Here is a 20211-nt window from a genome sequence, read left to right on the forward strand (position 1 = left end):
CACACAGAGAACTGAACTCATATAATATGCTTGGTAAGCAATCACCCTAGCAATAGGACTATCCAAACATTAGGAAACACAGTCTGCCTACAACTTTATGGTGCGATTATCACTGCAACATTAACGATTCCGGTACTCACTTTGTTCCTTCTACCACCTCAGCATTCTTGAGGTGTTGTGTGATGCGGGGTGGTCGGTACTGAGGGGCGGCGGCAGGGGCAGCAGCCTGTTGCTGCATGCTCTCCTCCACCGGCTGCTGCAATCAAGCAACAACAGTTGCAACAATCTCATTGTATTCTACACCTTCCATACTGCCACACTGGAGACGTCAAACTTATTTTAAGTCCCCAAAATCTAAAGTAAATGTCAGAGATTTTGTACTCACTAATTAAAATGAGAAGCAAATATCAAAAACTTTGTTAGTCCCAAATTAAAATGTGACATGAATGTCCAACATATTGTTATAATTAAATAAAACATAAAGTTAATGTCAAACATATTGTCACGAAATAAATGTCAAGAGAATTTCAAACATATTTTTGTCAATAATTAAATCATGAATATAAATTCATAGTGAGTGAGTTGGGTTTAACGCCGCTTTTAACTGTATTCCAGTCATATCACGGCGTGCCAGCTTAATGTGGGAGGAAAGCCCAAAGTGATGCAGGTCTCAGACATTTTACCACTTGTAAAACCCACGATCACGGGTATGGTGCTGACAAACCTAGAAACATAATGGGGGCGAACCGGGATTCGAACCCACAATCATAGGTTTCTGGCGTACCCAAGGGACGCAACTCTGCACACCGAATGGCGGTGCCTTAGAAGACTAGGCCACCCGTTCCCCCTTATAAATTCCAAAATAAATACGTTCTGTAAACAAAAGCAACAGAAAAACGTTTGATAATCATTAGAAATCTCTGCAATAAGCGTAGGGCACTGTACGATTCTGACAACATCATAAGCATGTGTTCATGTTTGATCAAATAGTGAAAAGACCAAATGTAATTAATCTACATTTTATTGCATGTCCATGACTGAGGGTGTCGTACCTTCTTTCCTTCTAGGTTGTCTCTGAGCATGGACAGTTCGTTGTCGGCCTGCTCAAACGACTGCATGAGATCCTGATACTGGATCACAACATGGCGGATCTTGCTGGGACCCTGTTCACCTGTAAACAGAACACAGAGCCATGATAATAACCTGCAACAGTAACCACAAAGCACTCAGGACCAAGTTTATCTACCTCTTGTACTTTTAACAACGATCTACAACAGTTATATTATAATACTCAAAAGAAGTCAAGGACTACGAACTACGATTATAACCAACTAAGATTAGTGGTCCCTTTGAGTTTGTTATAACCGTAGTTTACTTACTATAGTTAATCTGTAATGCCACTCTTTTGAGTAGTATATTAAGACTGTTTTGCAGAACAGGACCAAGGCGTACATTTTACAAAGCAGAATAAATAAATACCTATATGTCTAATAATATTCAAAGTCAAACAACAGATGCTATTTCCTTACCACTGTTTTTTTCCCTAATGTTTAATATGTAAATATTAATATTTCAAACATTACTTGACATGTTGAGGTATCCTGTTCAGGGTCCTTTTAATTTCTAAGATGTTTCTTTCTATGTTTCATAAGCTATGTTGTGAATTTCGTAAATGTTTGTGTGACTAAAATAGGGTGTTTGAATTAATTGGGCTTTACATATTTACAATTAATCCAGACACAAATCGGCACCAAGACTTAACCAAATAGTGAGTGAGTGAGGGAGTGTGATATTCTCCATGAGAATCCAACCTGTATCTATAAGATGTTGACACATTAACCACCAGGCCATAACACTTACTATTAAATCAGATGATGGTAAAATGTGCTGTTGAACTTACCATATAGTTGTACTGCTAGTTCTGAGACTTTCTGCAGTCTCTGTTCTTGTAGAGGTTTTCCTTCCTCGACGTATTTCTCTAACTTCCTGATAAGCTCGTTGGCTTCTTGTGGGTTGCGGCACTCAGTCGACCTGCGACCAATGGTGATCAGCAGGTGACTACCTTCCTTCATCCAAGTCTCACACTGAAACAAGGTATGGGCATAGGTCATCAATAGTGAATAACCATCACATGTATTTCTGAAGTATTTTCCTGTTATGACATTCCCAGTAAACATCACATACTAAAAATCAATTTCATGACAAAAACCTTTGAACATATTCATGAAAGATGGAAGTCTGTGAATAAAAATCTACACAAGTGAAGAAAATACAAATCTGTATATTAATTCAATACATATCATTTAATGATTATTACAAATAGGAACATTGTACTTTTTACAGCTTATCCTCAGAATGCACGGAAAAAAGATAATTAGTCGCCAACATCACTTTTGAAAAAATCAGTCCCTTCATGCAAAATACTCCCTGGTACTGTAGTGACAGGATCCCCTTCGAAAGTGACACTTCAACAAAGACTTCAGATTATTTTGTGGGACAGGGCCGAGAAATATATGTATCTCACCTCCTCGATGAGTGTGAAGTACTGGATAGAGGTATCAAGCAGGCGGCGATAGTCTCGCACGCTGGTGTGGAATGTACTCCATTTGTTTTTCAGCACATCAATCTCTCGGCGGATGTGGACAGAGTCATAGTGTCTGTCCTGCACCATCACCTCGGCGGTGCCGATAAAGTTGCTTATCTTCTTCTCAATCAACTGGAACCAAACACAAACACATAAGAACATGTCACGATATGACTTCATAAACTCGGAGTATGGGTACTGGAATCACCATACGATAAGTCCTGCAACACTTAATTTGTACAAAACTTTGCAAGAAATAGTTGTTGCTCTAAACCAGGTTGATATAATACATTTGGCATTAGCTAAACCCTAAATAGGCCCCATCCTTAAATAGGCCTCAGCCAAAGAAAGATAGGGGAGATAACTCTCACTAGTAAGCTGATGAGTGCAAGCACATGGCACCAGCCTCTTGTGTACAGCTACAATTAAGCTGATGACACTTAGTTAAGGAATGAAGACATCTTTGTCACATCACCACAACTCACATGACTGGTTTGCAAATATTTATTTTTTGAAAATAAATACAGAACTGTAACATGATTTGATAGTGAGTGAGTGAGTATCGTTTTACCCCTCTTTTAGCAATATTCCAGCAATATCACGGCGGGGGACACCAGAAATGGGCTTCACACATTGTACCCATGTCGGGAATTGAACCCGGGTCTTCGACATGATGAGCGAAAGCTTTAACCACTAGGCTACCCGACCTCCCCACATGATTCAAAAAGGGGTAGGTGTGTTGTGTGTCATATCAAGTTAAATTTGTAATCCCACCATACATCAGTGAATCATCCCACCACAATTATATGTGAAAACCTTAAGTTTTTGTCAAGTTCTTTTCACCGCTGTCAAACCATTTCTGATCATAACAGTAATAGCATAAAACAATTTCTCACCTCAACAGTTAATTCAAACTGTTTGAAGGCTTGCGACGTCATCTTGGCAGCCGGAAGGTTGTTGCCGTAGCTGCCTCGTCGTGCCTGAAGATGCTGATGTAATTCATCTATCTCTGAATGGATCTTTAAAAGAACAGAAACAACAATGTAGTCATACATAATACAGATATACATTACCATGATATATAAGTACTTTGAACGTATAACTATCTGAGAGAAAGAAAAGCACATCTATTTATTCAAACAATTAATTTTAAAGTATACAGGTGGATAATCTACAATGGGGTACATGAGGAGAATTTAGGTCTTTAGAAAGTAACAATATCAGAGTTATCTAAAAGACTGGCAGCTTGATGTGGGAGGAAAAGGGACAGAGATGCAGGTCTTCCTGTTTACGGCTTTGGTGGAAGCAATGGGTATGGTCCTGACAATCACAGATCATAATCAGGACGACTTTTGGATCGGGACCCATGATCACTGGATCCTGGCATGCCTAAGGGAAATAACTGTGCACAGGAAACTGCTCCATGTCAAGTAATGTAGGCTCTCAAAACTGTTGGGGTTTGTAAACAAGAGTCAAAGGACAGTTTGTCTTTCAGTGGAATTTCTCCAAACTCATTAGATTTAAGGTGTCAATTTAAGACTTTGTCTATTCTGTGTCTATTCTTTGTCTAGTCTTTGCCCTACCTGTCTAAGATCATAGTTGAACTGACAGATCTGTAGATTTTGCTGCAAGCGTTTCTGCTGTTCGTCCCATGTCTGGTTCCAGCGACGCTTGTATTCCTCTGTGACGTTCAGCACACTGTGAACGTCTTCTGACGCGACAGCTTGTGAATCCTGACAAAGAATAACCAGTATTAGAGAGCCTAAAGATATATCTCGACAGAATTGTATGATCGGCAATACTTGATGATCGTCAGCATCATTATTACCATAATTATGAATTAATTTCAGACATGGCTGACATAACTTAATGTTGTAAAGGTTTCAACTTCTAACCAAACCATTACTTCACAAAGCAATATGTTCACTAAATATTCATTCCATTCCCTCACTATCCATTCCCTTCTTACCATTCCGTTGCTTCACAAACCATTCAGTTACTTCACTAACAATTCCATTACTTCACTAACCATTCCGTTACCTAGCTTACCATTCTGTTACTTCACTAACCATTCCTTTACTTCACTAACCGTTCTGTTACCTCACTAACCATTCCAATGACTCACTAAACGTCTTAACTACTCACTGTTAACATGACTGGTACACAAATTCAAATCAAAATTCAAAAAATAAATTCCCACACAACACTAACCTGCTGTCTTACTCTTCTGACGATTTTCTCGCCCTCGTCGGCAGAGAAGTGGATGAGTTGTGACACTTCATTCTTCTTGCGTTTATGGTCCTCCAGCATTGACTCAGCTGTCGTCAGGTCCGATGGCAGCTCCAACTGGGAGTACGTGTGCTCTGTCCTCGAGATCACCTCATCCAACTATCAACACATCAACATTAGGATCATCGCTGAGAATACTTGGTTAGTCTTTCATGGTGATCTTTCTAAAGATAATCATATCAAATACATCATTTCTAGGAGGGCACTGGTGTAGACACAGGCCTCAAATACATTTGGATACTGATCAAGTGACCCATTATGCATAATGATGATTGACCACATTTAAGAGGCATGAGGCCAGGAAACTAGTATCATCAAGAAATGGAGAGTCATACCTGTGCTTGGTGCAACACTCCATAATCACAGAAACTAATTACACTTTTCGAATGGTGAAACAAATTATCAAATTTCAGAGACACAAAGTGTCATTTCCAACACTGATGACACAAATTTCAACATGAATCTTCTGTAAATAAATATCAGGAACTGGTTGTTCCTCTGAGATACCCCCAGCATCAACAGTTCCAGCAAGAGGAGCAAGTTCTACTCAAGGACCAAGTTTATGCTCTGACCTGATGAAGGTTCTTGAAGAATGTGATGGTCATCTTGAGCAGGATCTGGTACTCGTTGATGCGTGCCTGGAATCGTTGGTGGACCTTGACCAGTTCACTGATGATCTTGTCCTTCTCTCCTTTGGTGTCTCCCTTCAGTGACAACAGCTCGGCAGTCTTCAAGTGGTTCTCGATCTCCTCCTTGGCCTTCTGCAACCATAGGTAGCTCATTGGTAACAGGGTGAAACGAATATTGAAAACTAAATTTGATGAGAGAGTGAAATGTTTTACACCGTTTCAGCAATGATGTAGAACTGTATCTTTTACTAATGTGTTGAGCAAATGAAGAAAAAAAATCACTTAGTTTTTTAACAGGAACAAAACAAACTGATGAAATATAGCCAATTTAAATATGACACATATTTAAAAAAAATATTTGTCTGAAATGTCAGTGCTGTATAAAACTGTAACATCTAGAATAAATTAATGAAAGTAACAATAGACTGGTCATGATAGTAAGTTATGAATTAGTTAAGATGAACAACAAAACCTTTCAAACTGACTATTCTATGTAACTTACAACAGGTCACATCCCACAGAGTGATCCTACAGCTATGGCTATCAGAAGTCTATGTATAATCTGTGACATTCATAGCAATAAGACCGCTCTGTGGAACACGCCCATCTCACAATATAGAGATAGAGAAACAGTAATTAACAGTAAGTCACATCTTGCAGTGGTCAGAGAATATTTTGAGTCCAACTGTAGCAAGAACAAAAGCGCCCTTGCTCAGCCGCAGCAAGTAACAATGCAAGTGTACTCAACAATTGGTACAACTCCATTTGCAAGCAAACAAAGAACGATGAAGAACTGAATACATATCAAAATATAACATCTAGTGCTACACTGCTCTGCAGTTATGTCATGGAGGCAAAAAGCTGCAAAGCGATGGAGACTGATTGTCTATGGTGATGTCTGGCCTGTATACAAATATACAACTCAACGTTTGTTAAGGACCAAAATAGCCATGTTTAGTCAAGGTGTTGAGTAGTATAGTTGGAAAACAAAATTAAACATCCTGCAATCTGTGCTTAGAGTTCGATACCGTAGAGAGTTCGAGTTTTCATGGGTCAAGAAGTGACGTTTTCATGGATTAAAGTGTGACAACAATTGCATCAGAAAAAGTGTGAAACTGATTACGTGGGAAAAAGTGTGACAATGATTACATGGGGAAAATTGTGGAACTGATTACATGGGAAAAAGTGTGACAATGATTACATGGGGAAAAGTGTGACAATGATTTCATTAATAAATGTGTAAGAAAAACATAGATAAAATTGGACAAAGAGACAATAAATAAAAGTATGACAAAGATATATTGGGAAATGTGACAAAGAGTGAGTGAGTGAGTATGGTTTTACGCCAATTTTAGCAATATTCCAGCAATATCACGGCGGGGGACACCAGAAATGGGCTTCACACATTGTATCCATGTCGGGATTTGAACCCGGGTCTTCGGTGTAATGAGACAAAGACTTATGGATCAAGATATGACAAAATTTTCTTCAGGACATATGTGACAATGCTTTTCTGTGGGCATTTGGAATGATATCATGTGTGAAAATGTAACAAGTGTCCATGAATGAAAAAACAGCTTCAGTTGTGATAATATTTCCATCTTTCCATGTTTCAAGGACAGACAAGTTGCATTATTATTCAGAAATAACCCAATGACTTATCAAGGCGGTAATTTTCAAAAACAGATGCAGGGTAAAATCGGTGTGCCTTAATCTAAAAAAAAAATTCAAATCATTGAAACTATTTTGAAGCCAATGTTCACTATATATTGAGACACATTTGCCTATCATTTTAAGCAAGGCATGAAACTGCTCCAAATAAGTAAGGATAAGAACTTATGGATGAACAACTTCTTTATTACAATTAAGAGCGACGTTTCGGTGTAGGTTCTTGCTTGATAACGGTGTTAGAACCTACACCGAAATGTCGCTCTTAATTGTAATAAAGAAGTTGTTCATCCATAAACTCTTATCCTTACTTAGTACTCCAACTTCTAAATGCCTCTCAAAGAAGTTGCTCCAAATAAATTTAAAATAAACAAAATATTTATTAAAAAAAAGATGGCAGATTGGACAAGAAGTAAAGAGGAGAAGTGCCTGAAACGCAAACAGCAAAAAGCGCAGCGCTATTTCAGTAGTTACAACAGCATAGTACTATCTACAGAACACTGTTAATCCTGCTCCTCAGTCAGCCCATGACGAGGAGTCCACGCAACAACATCTAGAGTTTAGCTGTATATAAGCTCACACTGACAACAGTCAATACCTTGGCTACTGGAACAAACTCCTCCACTTTACGCTGAAGCTGTTCTGCTCGTTCGAGCGAGTTTCCGAGCTGTCCTGCGATGTAGGGGAGGAAAAACTCCCTCTCTACCTTCATCACCCAGTCAATGGTCTACAGAGAACACAAGACACTCCAATATTTACTCTATATTACAAGGCTTAGAGGAGATGGGATGCTTTCGTGTGGATCTCAGACTTGTGAGTATGGATAACCATGTCCATTTCTTATAATATTTTCATGATAATTAAACTTTTTCGTATATTCAATTCCGAAATTTTCTGCCAGGTTTTCAACTTCTATATTCTTTCTAAGCAATGTTTCAGTACAGAGTCTAGTACCTTTATCAAGTATGCGACTTGCTTGATAGAGGTACTAGTACCTGTACAATACTACAGTGGCTAACTTGATAAAGGTACAATTAAATGTACCTAAACATCACATAGATAGAATAAAGACATTGAATTCCTAAAGCCAACTGTCTTCGTTGATGTTAAAGCTTTGAGATTGCCATTTAAAGATATGATATCAAAAGCTTCAAAACATTTCATGGGTTATTTAGTCGGTGGATCCACAGCTTCGCATCTCATCTCCCCATGACAGCATGGTGTGACATGATCATATACCTTGTAATTGGGCAAGAACTCGTCGTAGCGAGCCTGGTAGTCTTTAGCCGATTCCAAGGAGTTCCCAAGATCGCCTGCGATTACTGGGAAAAAGTCGTTCTCAATACTCATGACCCACTCTATTGTCTGGAAAACACAACATTAAGTAGTGCAAAAACTGCCATTACAAGAGAACACCATACAGAACCCTGGCTGACAACCATGCCTCTTTGTCTGCGATTATTGTTTGTAATCATTCCAATAAATAACCATAAACGATGCTTGTATATATACATGGAAGTCATAGGAATAATATTATTGATATCACCTGTAACAAAAGTCACCGGCTAATACAAAATGGACTCAACTCATTCAACCTCACTAAAACTTAATGAGAAAAGTAGACTTGATTTAGGTGTTAATTATTTTATATAATAGGTAATATATGTCTTATACATAAAGCTTATCATATACATGATATATTCCTAATGTCTTTTACTTATTTACATACTGGGGTATATACTTACTGTCTTGAACTGATAGGATGTATGTAACTACAGACATATACTGACTGCACATAAATACAGAAACAGATTAGTGCTGAAATTACATTTGGACTTCCAAACTGAAAATGGATTAAAAAAGTTGGAACATCGTATTGCAAACTACTGTCTTGTACAGAGATCACATTTGCAACCAATTACCTTGTACTGATGTCACGTAGATATTTTCCATTTTATACCAATATCACATTTGCAGCTTATCGTATTGTACTGATATGACACATAAAATCCATATCCTATAGGTGTTGTGAGAACAACCTTTTCCTGTAATCAGCAGGCGAGCGGGAACCCCTAACTATTCCCCTTCACAGCTTAATTAAACATAGTCTGTCACAGGCAGTGGTGCATTGGGGCAGATAGGTATCACATTTACCAATGGTCAATAGGGGAATATTTCAAATTGTTGCATTAAATAGTATAATGAATAGAAGGTGATAACTCCACCAAAGATGAATTTACACACGTTGTTATAGAAAAATAATCAATCGTACATGAGAGATAATATTTTTACAGGAATATGATAATTCAAAATGTGTGTTTTGAAAATAAAAAGCTCTGGTTTCCAGATGAATGTACAGTATGTCTTAAAATCAACACACCGTTAAAACACTGAAAGGGAAAACAAAAAGCGTTGAAATTTCACAAAAATATCCTTCAATTTGTTTTTCAGTTTTGCAACACAGTTTTATCATATCTGATGTAGGAAATTCAAGATGGCCACCATACCCGTCTGGCTTCTTGGATATACTGGTGCCACTGAGACTTGAACTGTTTGCTGGAGGACACACGCATCTGCCACGACTCCCAGTGCTGTGTCAGTGACGACATTCGCTCACGGAAGTCCAGTAGCAGCTTCTCCACAGTGTTGATGGTGCTGCGGATCTCCAAAGTGGAGTCATCAGTGATCTGGGCACACAAATCATCATCATCATTATCATCATCATCAATAATCATCATCATCACTATCACCATCATCACCAATCGTTGTCGTCGTCATCATCAATCATCACCGTCATCATCATCACATTGATCATCATCATCATCATCATCACTAACACCATTATCACCAATCGTTGTCGTCATCAATCATCACCATCATCATCATCATCCTTATCATCATCACAACTGGGAACATTCCTAAAACTGGCTATAAAGCAATCAATGTCGTCTAGCACTTACTGTGGAGGAATTCTTCAAAAATATTCTGCCCTTCTCATCGAATTCCGAAAAGTTACGTGACATGTTGTTCCACATCTCCTGTGTGTGAAGAACTGCAGCATCTGTTAGTTCCTGCAGATCTTCGGTTTCTGAATGGATGATGTGTTCAAGGCCACTCATATTGGTGACCATCTGAAAGCACACAAACCATAGGCTTACAGCTAAGGACAAAACGTTCAGTCATAACAACAGACAATTCAAGCCTGTTCAAGGTTATTCTGGTGGACTTTAAATTAGAGGTTTCTCAGAACATAGACAGAATGTTAATAATATTTAATATTTAAAAAAAAAATTAGAATTGTTGTGACATTCAAGACCTTTTCAAATCTATTCTTCAAAGGCAATATGGTTTTAAACGGCTATTGTCAATATTGAAGCAATTTCCTGTTTGGGTACATCACCAGATACAGTGAACAATTTAGTACCAAACATAATGAGTAAATGTTGCCTTATGCCACAGTCAGCCAAATTCTAGCCATATCATGGCTGGGGACACCAGAAATGGGCTTCAAACATTGTACCCATGAGGGTAATCGACCAGACCTTAGGCATGACAAGTGAACACTTTAACCACAAGGCTACCCCACCGCCCTGCTATCCAATCCAGAAGCCTTACAACCAGCAATGGGGAGCTAGGAGCCAACTCCAACCCAGGTCACCACGGGGTTGACCTAGGTGACACAGGTGACTTTTCTCAGTTGAACTTACTTGATTTGCAAGCCTGAGGAATGAGACATAGTAGAGAGCAAGTTGAATGCGGGTCTCGGTGACGCGGTGCAACCGATTCAGCTGTTTGCGCATGTTGTCCACCTTCTCCGCGGCCGACTGTGCTTCCTGGTCCCCTGACCTGACCAGGTTCACTACAGCCTCGGATAAGGAGTCAATTTCCGCACTTTTTTCCTGGAAAACAACATCCATGAAATATAAATTCTCATCCACAGTCAGGGATCCTGCCACCTAAAGTCATATCAGTCTGAAACATTCATAATAATAGATATAATGTTTGTGAAAAAATCTACCTGAACATCAATTATATGAGACTCAGATCAATGGTTTGATTGTTGCTTTATGCTACACTGAGCAATATTCCACTAAATTCCAGTCTGTAAATAATCCGAGTCTGGACCAGACAATCCAGTGATTAACATAGGCCAAGTGCCATACACACAATACATTTTAATGAATAATGTTTACAGATTACTACATACTCTAATGTCTTCATCCAATTGCTCGTGTATTTCAAGAAAGTCCTTGGCGCTGGCAAGGGTGTTTCCCATGTTGCCGTGGCGACTGAGCGTACTCTGGCAAATCTGTGTCATCCACGTGAAGAGCTGTTGGAAAAGAAAACATTCATAATTATCTGACACAATATCAAGTATCCATTATTAATCAAAACCTACCTTTCATCATGTTACAAATTCTTCTTCAACAAACAACATAAAAGCTGCCATCTGAAGCTGGAAATTAGCATTAATATTTTTTTCTGCCAGTTACGAAATGTCCAATGCTTCTTGTTGTACGTACACTGTTGAATTTCTCTTGGAAGATGAGATAAGCCTGACTACGCTCCCACGCCTCGGCCCGTCTCGCCTTGCACAGCGACTCAAGTTGGGCGCAGCGAGCTTCGAGTTCATCCATCTGCAAAACAACAGCAGATTTGTACAACCAAGAAAATATTTTTGAGCATGGGTTAGAATATATTCGGTTGGACCAAGGCCTTAGTACCACAAGTGTCTCGATAAGAAATTTTAGACAAGGAATAGATACGCAAACTGGGTTACAGGTCTCCATACAACATTAACAGAACTTCTAAAAATCACAAATATTATGACTGGCTGTTTCGACAAACATATTCAGGTTGATAAATTAATTATGTCAATTTCCTTGCCAAGAACATTTTAATGGACATGTCCCTGCCAATGTCAATGAGTTCAGCGGTAATGCCACCGTGACCTTGACCTTCAGCAGTAATGACCTAATGACCTTGACCTACCTTCTTTCTGACGCCATCAGCCCCGGCGTCGCTCCTACTGACCCTCTCGAGTAGAAGACGACCTTCCATAAAGGCTGACGTGGAAATTTCCACAATGGAGTTAGAAAGGTGAGCATGATGCTCGGCGAGCTCTGCGCTGTTCCGTGGCAAGTCCATGTTGTTAAGTTGGACTTCAATCTGTCCCAGTTGTGTTAGAGCCTGCAACAAGCCAGATATTGTGTTTATTGGTAGGTTCTAACAACAAATGAAGTTGTGAATAGAAAATATGTCCAAACAAATCTATACCTTCTATGGATTTCCAGGCAAGTATGCCAAGATTCAGGATAAGATCTGTATCATGTTTTGAGTGATTTAAATTTGCTTCCTGAGATATTACACTGCAACACCAGATGTGGTGTAACACCTACCGTTTCTGCTTGGTTGAAGAAAGATACAGAGCTTGAGATGTTCTTTCTTCTATTGTCCAGTTTGACCATGAAGTCTTCGCACTCGGCATCCACGATCTGCAATCGCTGACGCACTCCCTCCGCATCGAGACTGGCTCGGAGAAGGAGTTGGTCTACGTTCCGGATCAATCGCAGCATCGTGTCCTGCATATCCTGTTAATCAAGCCAAGGTCAGAAGGTCAAATGCAAAAGGGTCAAGGTCATTACTTAATAAACAAAGGCTAATTTAAAAGTGAAATATCGTCAATGTTCTCAAATAAATCTATGTAAAAACTCATTATGATCTATGCGTACATTTATATGTTCTTTTAGCAAATGAAATATATATAGGATAGTTTTATTGAAGTTTTTATACCACAATTTGACCAGTGTTTATCAGACATAAGAACAGTATGTATGTACCCTCGCTTGGATCTCAAATCTGTTTTGTTGGTCTTGTAAATACTTGGCGGAGGTGTAAGACTCTCCGAGATCCGAGTTGTTTATGCTGTCTGCTCCAATAGTGCGGAACCACTCAAGAATCTGTGTACATTGAAGTATGTTAGTGACACACGTGACCACATCTCACACCATTGGATTAATGACAATCAGTGTTTTACACAAGTGGTGGCCGTAAGGCCTTCAACATTTCACACATATACTACTCAACAGAAGTTAAAGAACACCCGATGCTTTCACATTACCATAGTAAAGGTGTCATGGCATGACCCGATGCTTTCACATTACCATAGTAAAGGTGTCATGGCATGACCCGATGCTTTCATATTGCTGCAGTTAATCTGTCATGACATAACTATAGCAATATGAAAGAATCGAGTGTTCTTTAACTTCTTTTGAGTACTATACACATGTTGCATTGTACTTTCTATAACAAAGTGCAATTAATGTTGTTATCTTCACAACTGTATAATTTGTGACAAATGAAACACAACAATGAAAGTAAAACCACCACATCAGACAAAGAACTGTGAGAAAGCCTGTTAGACTCTTAGCAGTTTTCAGTGAAACCTTGTCTCTCTAGACACAGGTCAAATCCTTTGTACTTATGTACCACAAAATACAAAGTGGGGCATAGGGTCGTCAGTAGGACAAGACAATGCTTTCACCAGTGAGCTCCCCCAGCCAATGTCTAAGACACTGTGGACTGAAGGTTACTACTCATGACAATCTCATTTAAATCAGATCTTAGTTCTTGCTACCGCTAAACAAAGATCTGTGGACATCCCATTACGGGTCACGTCAGAACGACCTTTCACCCAACCAATCAGAGCGTCGCTTACCCGATCATGAAAGTGACGGACGGTATGTATTTTCTAATCATGCATCCTCGGAAATATTAACAGAGGGTATTCCGAACGACAGTTACAGGTTTTATGATTATATTCATACAATCTTGGCCATCTATAAGCCATTCCAGAATGTACTTTTATCAGTTTTAAAATTTTTAATCGAGAATACGTCAAAATATGTTTCGAAGTGTAGTTGCCAGTTTGAAACTTGTGTCGTAAAGCTCGAGGAAGCTGCCTTCTGATTGGCTGATGTCGATTTCTTGTCCGTCATTTCATTGGTCGGTCAAAGTCCACGAAAGATCCTTCTGACGTGACCAGTAATGGGATGTACTCAGATCTTTGTTTAGCGGTAGTGAAAACTAAGATCAGATTTTAATGAGACTGTACTCAAGACAAAGCTTCATGTAAGAAGAAAATGATCACTCTACAAAAACCTAGGGCCATTCAGTATCTGGGATGTATGTACAGCAATACACCCAAAATGTTTGAAATTCTACTAGAGTCCTTTAGCACAAACTACTGGACTAATGCTTATTTCCATTCCTGCCAAAGACACAACACTGCACAGTGAATTCAGATGCCTCAGACAACTGGAACCCCCTAGCCCCTTGTCTTCCTTCACACAATATTCAGAACCTAATCATTGCGGATCATTGTTGTGATCACAATATTTCTAAACCAAATAATACCCACCTTGTTCACTTCTTGGTCCAACTGGCACAATTGCAAGCATTGTTCCAGTCTTATTTTTCGTTGTGTCATAAGTTCTTCTAGGTGTCGACGTCGATCATGTAAAAGTTCCAGTAAATGTTCAATTCCATAACAGGCTGCGGTGGTGGCGTGCCTGTTTTGTAGGTCTGCATGCATACCCATTTCTTTGATGCGATCAAGCAAGGACTGACCAATGTCAAGTGTGTATTTAGATTTCTCCAATATACCTGAAAATACAGACAAACCATGAACAATGGATTATGTTTCAAACTGGAACAGATCAAAATCCTTTACATCAAAGGGGTAAGATCCCTTCCCAGACCTCATAATAAAGTCAAAAACAGGTTATATTTTGTCATTTTTAACTCAGGCCCATCAATTAAATTTCTTGTATTTCCGATTTTCCTCCTCATTTTCCTAAGTTGTGGGATGCAAAAAATACAAAATAATTTTAGTGTTGATCTCTGAACAATTTCCTAAAATGCATCCTACTTTGTATGTTAAACAGAATGATATAGGCAAAACATATTGTTATAAACAGCATTCTACCCACAAGTTTTGTTTTAATATTGAAATTATAGAGTAGGCTTTACTTATCTTATCTAGCTGGCCTTACACGCTATTGATTTAATATTTAAAAAAAGATAAGGACATCTTAAAGATGGGAACCCCTCTCATATAGATTTAGATTTAGCTTTCTTTGGCACAGGGTTCCATCTTGCTTCAAGTATATCTGTGATATCATACATATATTTCATGGCTTGCGGCCCTGCCCTTGTACTGAGTGTATCTAATCTAGTCTGGTGCATTTATCATGTTTATCTAACATTCTGTGATGAGGTGTGTGTAAAGGTGGCGACCTACTTGATTTGATCTCTTGGTGCTGCTGGAGGAGGCTGCGAGCGGTTTCCACATCCTTGGCAAGAGGAACATTGCTGAAGTTGTTTTGTGCTTGTTCCATTTTGGATGAAAGCTGCAAGAATTGAATTAATTATCACTATCACTGCTACAATAATTAATAAGTAAAACAAACAGAATAGCAAATATTAAGAGACAACATGAGTTGTTTTTTTGTTTAACATCACACTGGGCAATATTCCAGTTATATGATAGTGGCCTGTAGATAATCGAGTCTGGACCAGACAATCAGTGATCGATATTGTGTGCAACAATCCATGTCATTGGGTACTCACATCTTGTGCGCCCTGGTGGAATGCAATGCTTTGGTCCAGCAGCTGACCGCGTAGTTTCAGTTTGTCGTTGAGGTCTCGCCAGGCTTCATTAAGCGTGTCGGCCATTGCAACGTATACGTCTGCTTGTGATCGATTCTCGTCTGCGTACGAGTCTGCTCTCGACAGCATCTCCTTAACTTCTCCTTCTTTGGACTGAAATTAAACAAATCACACTGATATGAAAATATGCTAATTATGACATCTTTACATGCTATTATAACCTAAGAACACTGAGATATATGTTTCAAAGCATTTGACCAGAATAAATCAATGATTAGAGAGTGAGTGAGTTGGGTAAAAGCCACTTTTAACAGTATTACAGTTTTATAATGGTGTATCAGCTTCATGGAGGTGCAAAACTCAAAAGAATGCAGGTCATACACAATTACCGTATTCGACATATGAAGCGTCCCGTTTTAATAAGTGCCAACGGCGATATTTGCTAATATATTCACAAGTGAACAATCCCAATTAGCACCCCTTCCGATTGATCAATGTACACATGTATTATTTATTCTTGGATAATACGCACTCGTGTGTTATATGCACCCTTAATTATGGGCAATTAAATTCTGGAAAAATATATCTGTCTTATATAATAATTTCAGGCTGTCAGCATAAACCACGAAATTAACGATCTTTGAACTGTTTTTTGTCACCAAAATAATATTCTAATAAGAGCCCCTTATTTCTAATATTTCTATAACTAATTTTCTTAAGTTAAACATGATACATTATTGAAGAAATATTTAGCTATTTTGAGCTCTCAACTTCCACAAGAAGGCAAGCAGGGACAGAATCTTCATCATGGTAAATCAATAATGTGTTTCTTTTCAAGAAATTGTACAAATTACCTCCACAAAGTTATAACATTTGTTCATGAACTGGGACATCTTAATTCTAACAGTAGCATAAATTGACATTGAAATTCCAATTTGGGAAATTCTTTTTACACTTGCTGCAGAATTATTCAAAAGGCATTTCTCAGAAGTTGATGGATGACAAAGTAGACACAATTTATGGATAACAACTTCTTTATTCAACTGTAATGGCAATGTTTCAGTATAGATCCTTATACCGTTGTCACTCAAGATTAAGGGGATGAATATATGCCTGATAAAAGCTTGAAATGTCAAATATTCCACTGAACTAGAGGTGAATACTTGTAATGTGTCAGGTACTGCAAGCATCTCTATCACTTTTCAGCCCCGACCAGCACACGATCTGCTGGCGCTGAGTACATAACATGGGTTTGCTGGGGTAATGAGGCGGACGTAATAAGTTATTTTGACTGCAGGGGTAATGGGAGCTGTGTAGGATGTTTGTGTATGTAATACTGGCAGATTAACATTTCAGGTCCAATAAACAACTTGATAAACCTAATATTTAAGTAAGAACATCTTTGCTGAACATTGATAAGAAACCCTGGGTTTCAGTAACCAAATTATACATGCATGCACACATTTATTGGATCACCTGAAATCAGTTTAAGAAAACTTGTTGATATTTACCCATGTTGACATTTAAAGTAATCTTGGATAATTTTCCAAAAATTAAATGCCCTGAAATGATCTTACCCGTCATATCAATACAATTGAATAATCTTAATGTCCTAGTATACATATCAAATTCTTCAAAAGATACCAAAATATAAAGATAAAAATAAATGCAGACATTTTATTGAACCTATTTCCATTTCTTGGCAAGTAAATCCACTGCGAAATAGCTACTCCAGAGAGTATATATGTTAAGGTGCCAGGAATGTATTTATCAGCCCCCTCTTTTGGAGGTGTGTTATCATCCAAGACTACGCTGCAGCCGGCAGAAGCTGACTTCACTGCGGCTAAGGAAGTTATTTTGGTCATGGAGTTCTGCATGATCCCCATTCTAACACTCCCCGCTATACCCACCACTCCCCGCTATACCCGATGCTCTCCTTCTACACACTCCCCCTCTAAACCCATAGAAAACTTGGCTTCTTCGTTACTGTATCAACGTGCCAAAAGTACATCACAATCCTGGCACCATCGGCCTTGTATTCTACACATGTACAGGAAAGCCCTGTGACCTTGAGCAAATCTGTTTTGGTTGTTCCTGTTGGGTAATGGCTTCCTTTTGTTTCTAGCATGAAAAAACAGTTTACTTTTGAAGTTCAATGTCAAATACTCACAGCAACAATCTACGCAGTGAGATTGTTAGTGCAACATTTCATAAGCATAAAACAAATTATGAATTAACATAAGCACTATTACCCATTACCAGTTATCATTATCATTTATATATCTGCATATATATATACTTGGTAGGCAAATTGAGAAAAATTGATTTTTGCTTTAGTTTGATAATTCATAGGCACTGACATTCAACATACAGTCTTGTGTCAAATGCATCTGATAACCATTACAAAACCTTGGTTTTCTTCAATAGGGTATGTGGGTACAATTTGTGGTAGTGTCTACGCATCCTGCCATATCCAGCTTGTACAAACATGAATATCATGCCCAGGTATCAATGGTTATTCCAAAATGAATAAATTATTATGAAGTATAAGTACCTCATCATTAAATTGATCTAGACCTGCTCAGAGGCCTTATGGAATATCCAGAACCAGATCTGCATGAAATGGTGATTAAAACATCCCGAATTGGAATAAACTAAAATCCCAATTCACGTTGATATAGTTCTATCTAATGTTATGGCTTTGTAGTAACTTGTATTTTACTGAAATCAGGACCAATAAAGAAGGATATGCCTTGTGTAGTTTTACAATATTGCACTATATTCAATATCAAAATACTCGGAATTTTAGGAAAATAACCTTAAAATATCCCACTTTTGAACAAAATAAGATGTTATGCTCAAGGGACCCATATGGTCATAGAAGGCATGCAATTGCAGGTAACAAGAGGTGCATTCCGGCATCCATGTTACCAATTAAACCAGTGTCTGACAGCAGCCCCCTGTGGAGTCTGACAGATGTATAGCTCTGCCTGCATGTTACATCACAATCAATTCTACCCCCACAATGCAGCTTCCGCACCAATACCTGGAGGTGACTCAGTCTTCAAGGGGATGTGTGGATGGTGCTGTTATGTCATGGAGAAGGTGCTGCAGAGGATGGTGTTGCATGTTTTAGGGTTATGATTTAATGATATAGCCAGAAGTGTGGAAACATAATGTCTGACTCGTCTGTCTGTTTGTTTGAGTGTCAGATAAGGAGATTTTTCGTTTTATTTGTCTTTGGAAAATTTACTATTTTTTTTAGAAACAAAAACATATGTACAAACTGGTATTTAAACAGATTAAGTGTAATTCATTCTTAAATCAGATTTTAGAGCACTTTTAGCTTGGATTTTAAGAACTTTGCTATTTACATGGTACATTTCAAGACTTCATCACTGATTTTCCTCATTATGTTTTACCTCAGATGTAACACAGATATGACTCAAAAAATGCAAAAGACTGGATATACTGTGCCAATGAAATGTGAACAACTAGCCTTCAATTGTGACAGCTAGAAAATAGATTTCATCAAGCATTTAGCATGATACTATATATTCCTTCCACTGTAATTCTGTTGAGGCTGTGGAGGGTATTGAAGGTCAGATTCCTGAGCAGGTCTATCAGGGGGTAAAAATGTCTGCCACCTTTTAAGGATCATGACTGAGCAGGGGGAGAACCCTAGGGTGATGGAGAAAATGTGTATCATCCATTTGTCATCCTGCATAGGTACCCATAAAATCAGGTTGTTTTAACAAGGTTTGTTTGTTTGTTGTTTAACGCCGCAATCACCAATATTCCACCTATATGATGGCGGTCTGTAAATAATCGAGTCTGGACCAGACAATCCAGTGATTGACATCATGAGCATCGATCCACGCAATTGGGATATGATGACATGCATCAAACCAAACCTGACCACCCGATCCCGTTAGTCGCCTCTTACAACAAGCATAGTCGCCTTTTACGGCAAGCATGGGTTGCTGAAGACCTATTCTACCCCGGATCTTCATGGGTATGTTTCAACAAGATATATGTGTTGATTGTATCACATGGGTACTACTAATGAAATGTTAGTTCTTATCAAATAATCAAGATTTAATCCTATCATGCTCCTACTTGAGATGTGAGTTTTACTGCAGTACATGTCTCTGACCTGTATCAAGTCAGTTTTCCTCACTGCAATACTGGATGACTGTACCAAGCAGCCATAAACAAACCACAACTTATTTATGAAACAGCATGATTGAATTCATTCATTCCCACTTAAACATTTTTAGTATGATAACCCAGTTCAACATTTAACTACTAACATGAAACGTTTATGATTATATCAAAATTACCACCACACATCACCAACTTGTGAAAAAT

The 20211-nt window shown here is 38.5% G+C and overlaps 1 protein-coding gene across 1 annotated transcript in view; it reads right to left on the reverse strand.

Annotated features, from left to right (window-relative positions):
• The window catches only part of LOC124140501 (titin-like), a 461816-nt gene that overhangs the window by 370068 nt on the left and 71537 nt on the right, over nt 1–20211 (reverse strand). Inside the window, exons 20-39 of the mRNA XM_048381766.1 lie at nt 15802–15993; nt 15473–15581; nt 14591–14835; nt 13011–13130; nt 12570–12761; nt 12163–12360; nt 11694–11807; nt 11378–11500; nt 10878–11069; nt 10131–10301; nt 9678–9857; nt 7769–7897; nt 5446–5634; nt 4796–4972; nt 4168–4317; nt 3481–3603; nt 2525–2716; nt 1901–2084; nt 1053–1171; nt 141–256 (exon numbers count right to left, since the gene is read on the reverse strand). Of these exons, the coding sequence (XP_048237723.1) occupies nt 141–256; nt 1053–1171; nt 1901–2084; nt 2525–2716; nt 3481–3603; nt 4168–4317; nt 4796–4972; nt 5446–5634; nt 7769–7897; nt 9678–9857; nt 10131–10301; nt 10878–11069; nt 11378–11500; nt 11694–11807; nt 12163–12360; nt 12570–12761; nt 13011–13130; nt 14591–14835; nt 15473–15581; nt 15802–15993 (3215 nt within the window). The remainder of the gene's footprint in view (nt 1–140; nt 257–1052; nt 1172–1900; nt 2085–2524; nt 2717–3480; nt 3604–4167; nt 4318–4795; nt 4973–5445; nt 5635–7768; nt 7898–9677; nt 9858–10130; nt 10302–10877; nt 11070–11377; nt 11501–11693; nt 11808–12162; nt 12361–12569; nt 12762–13010; nt 13131–14590; nt 14836–15472; nt 15582–15801; nt 15994–20211) is intronic.

Source organism: Haliotis rufescens, unplaced genomic scaffold (genome assembly GCF_023055435.1).
Source record: "Haliotis rufescens isolate VD_foot unplaced genomic scaffold, xgHalRufe1.0.p SCAF_4, whole genome shotgun sequence".
NCBI lineage: Eukaryota > Metazoa > Mollusca > Gastropoda > Lepetellida > Haliotidae > Haliotis > Haliotis rufescens.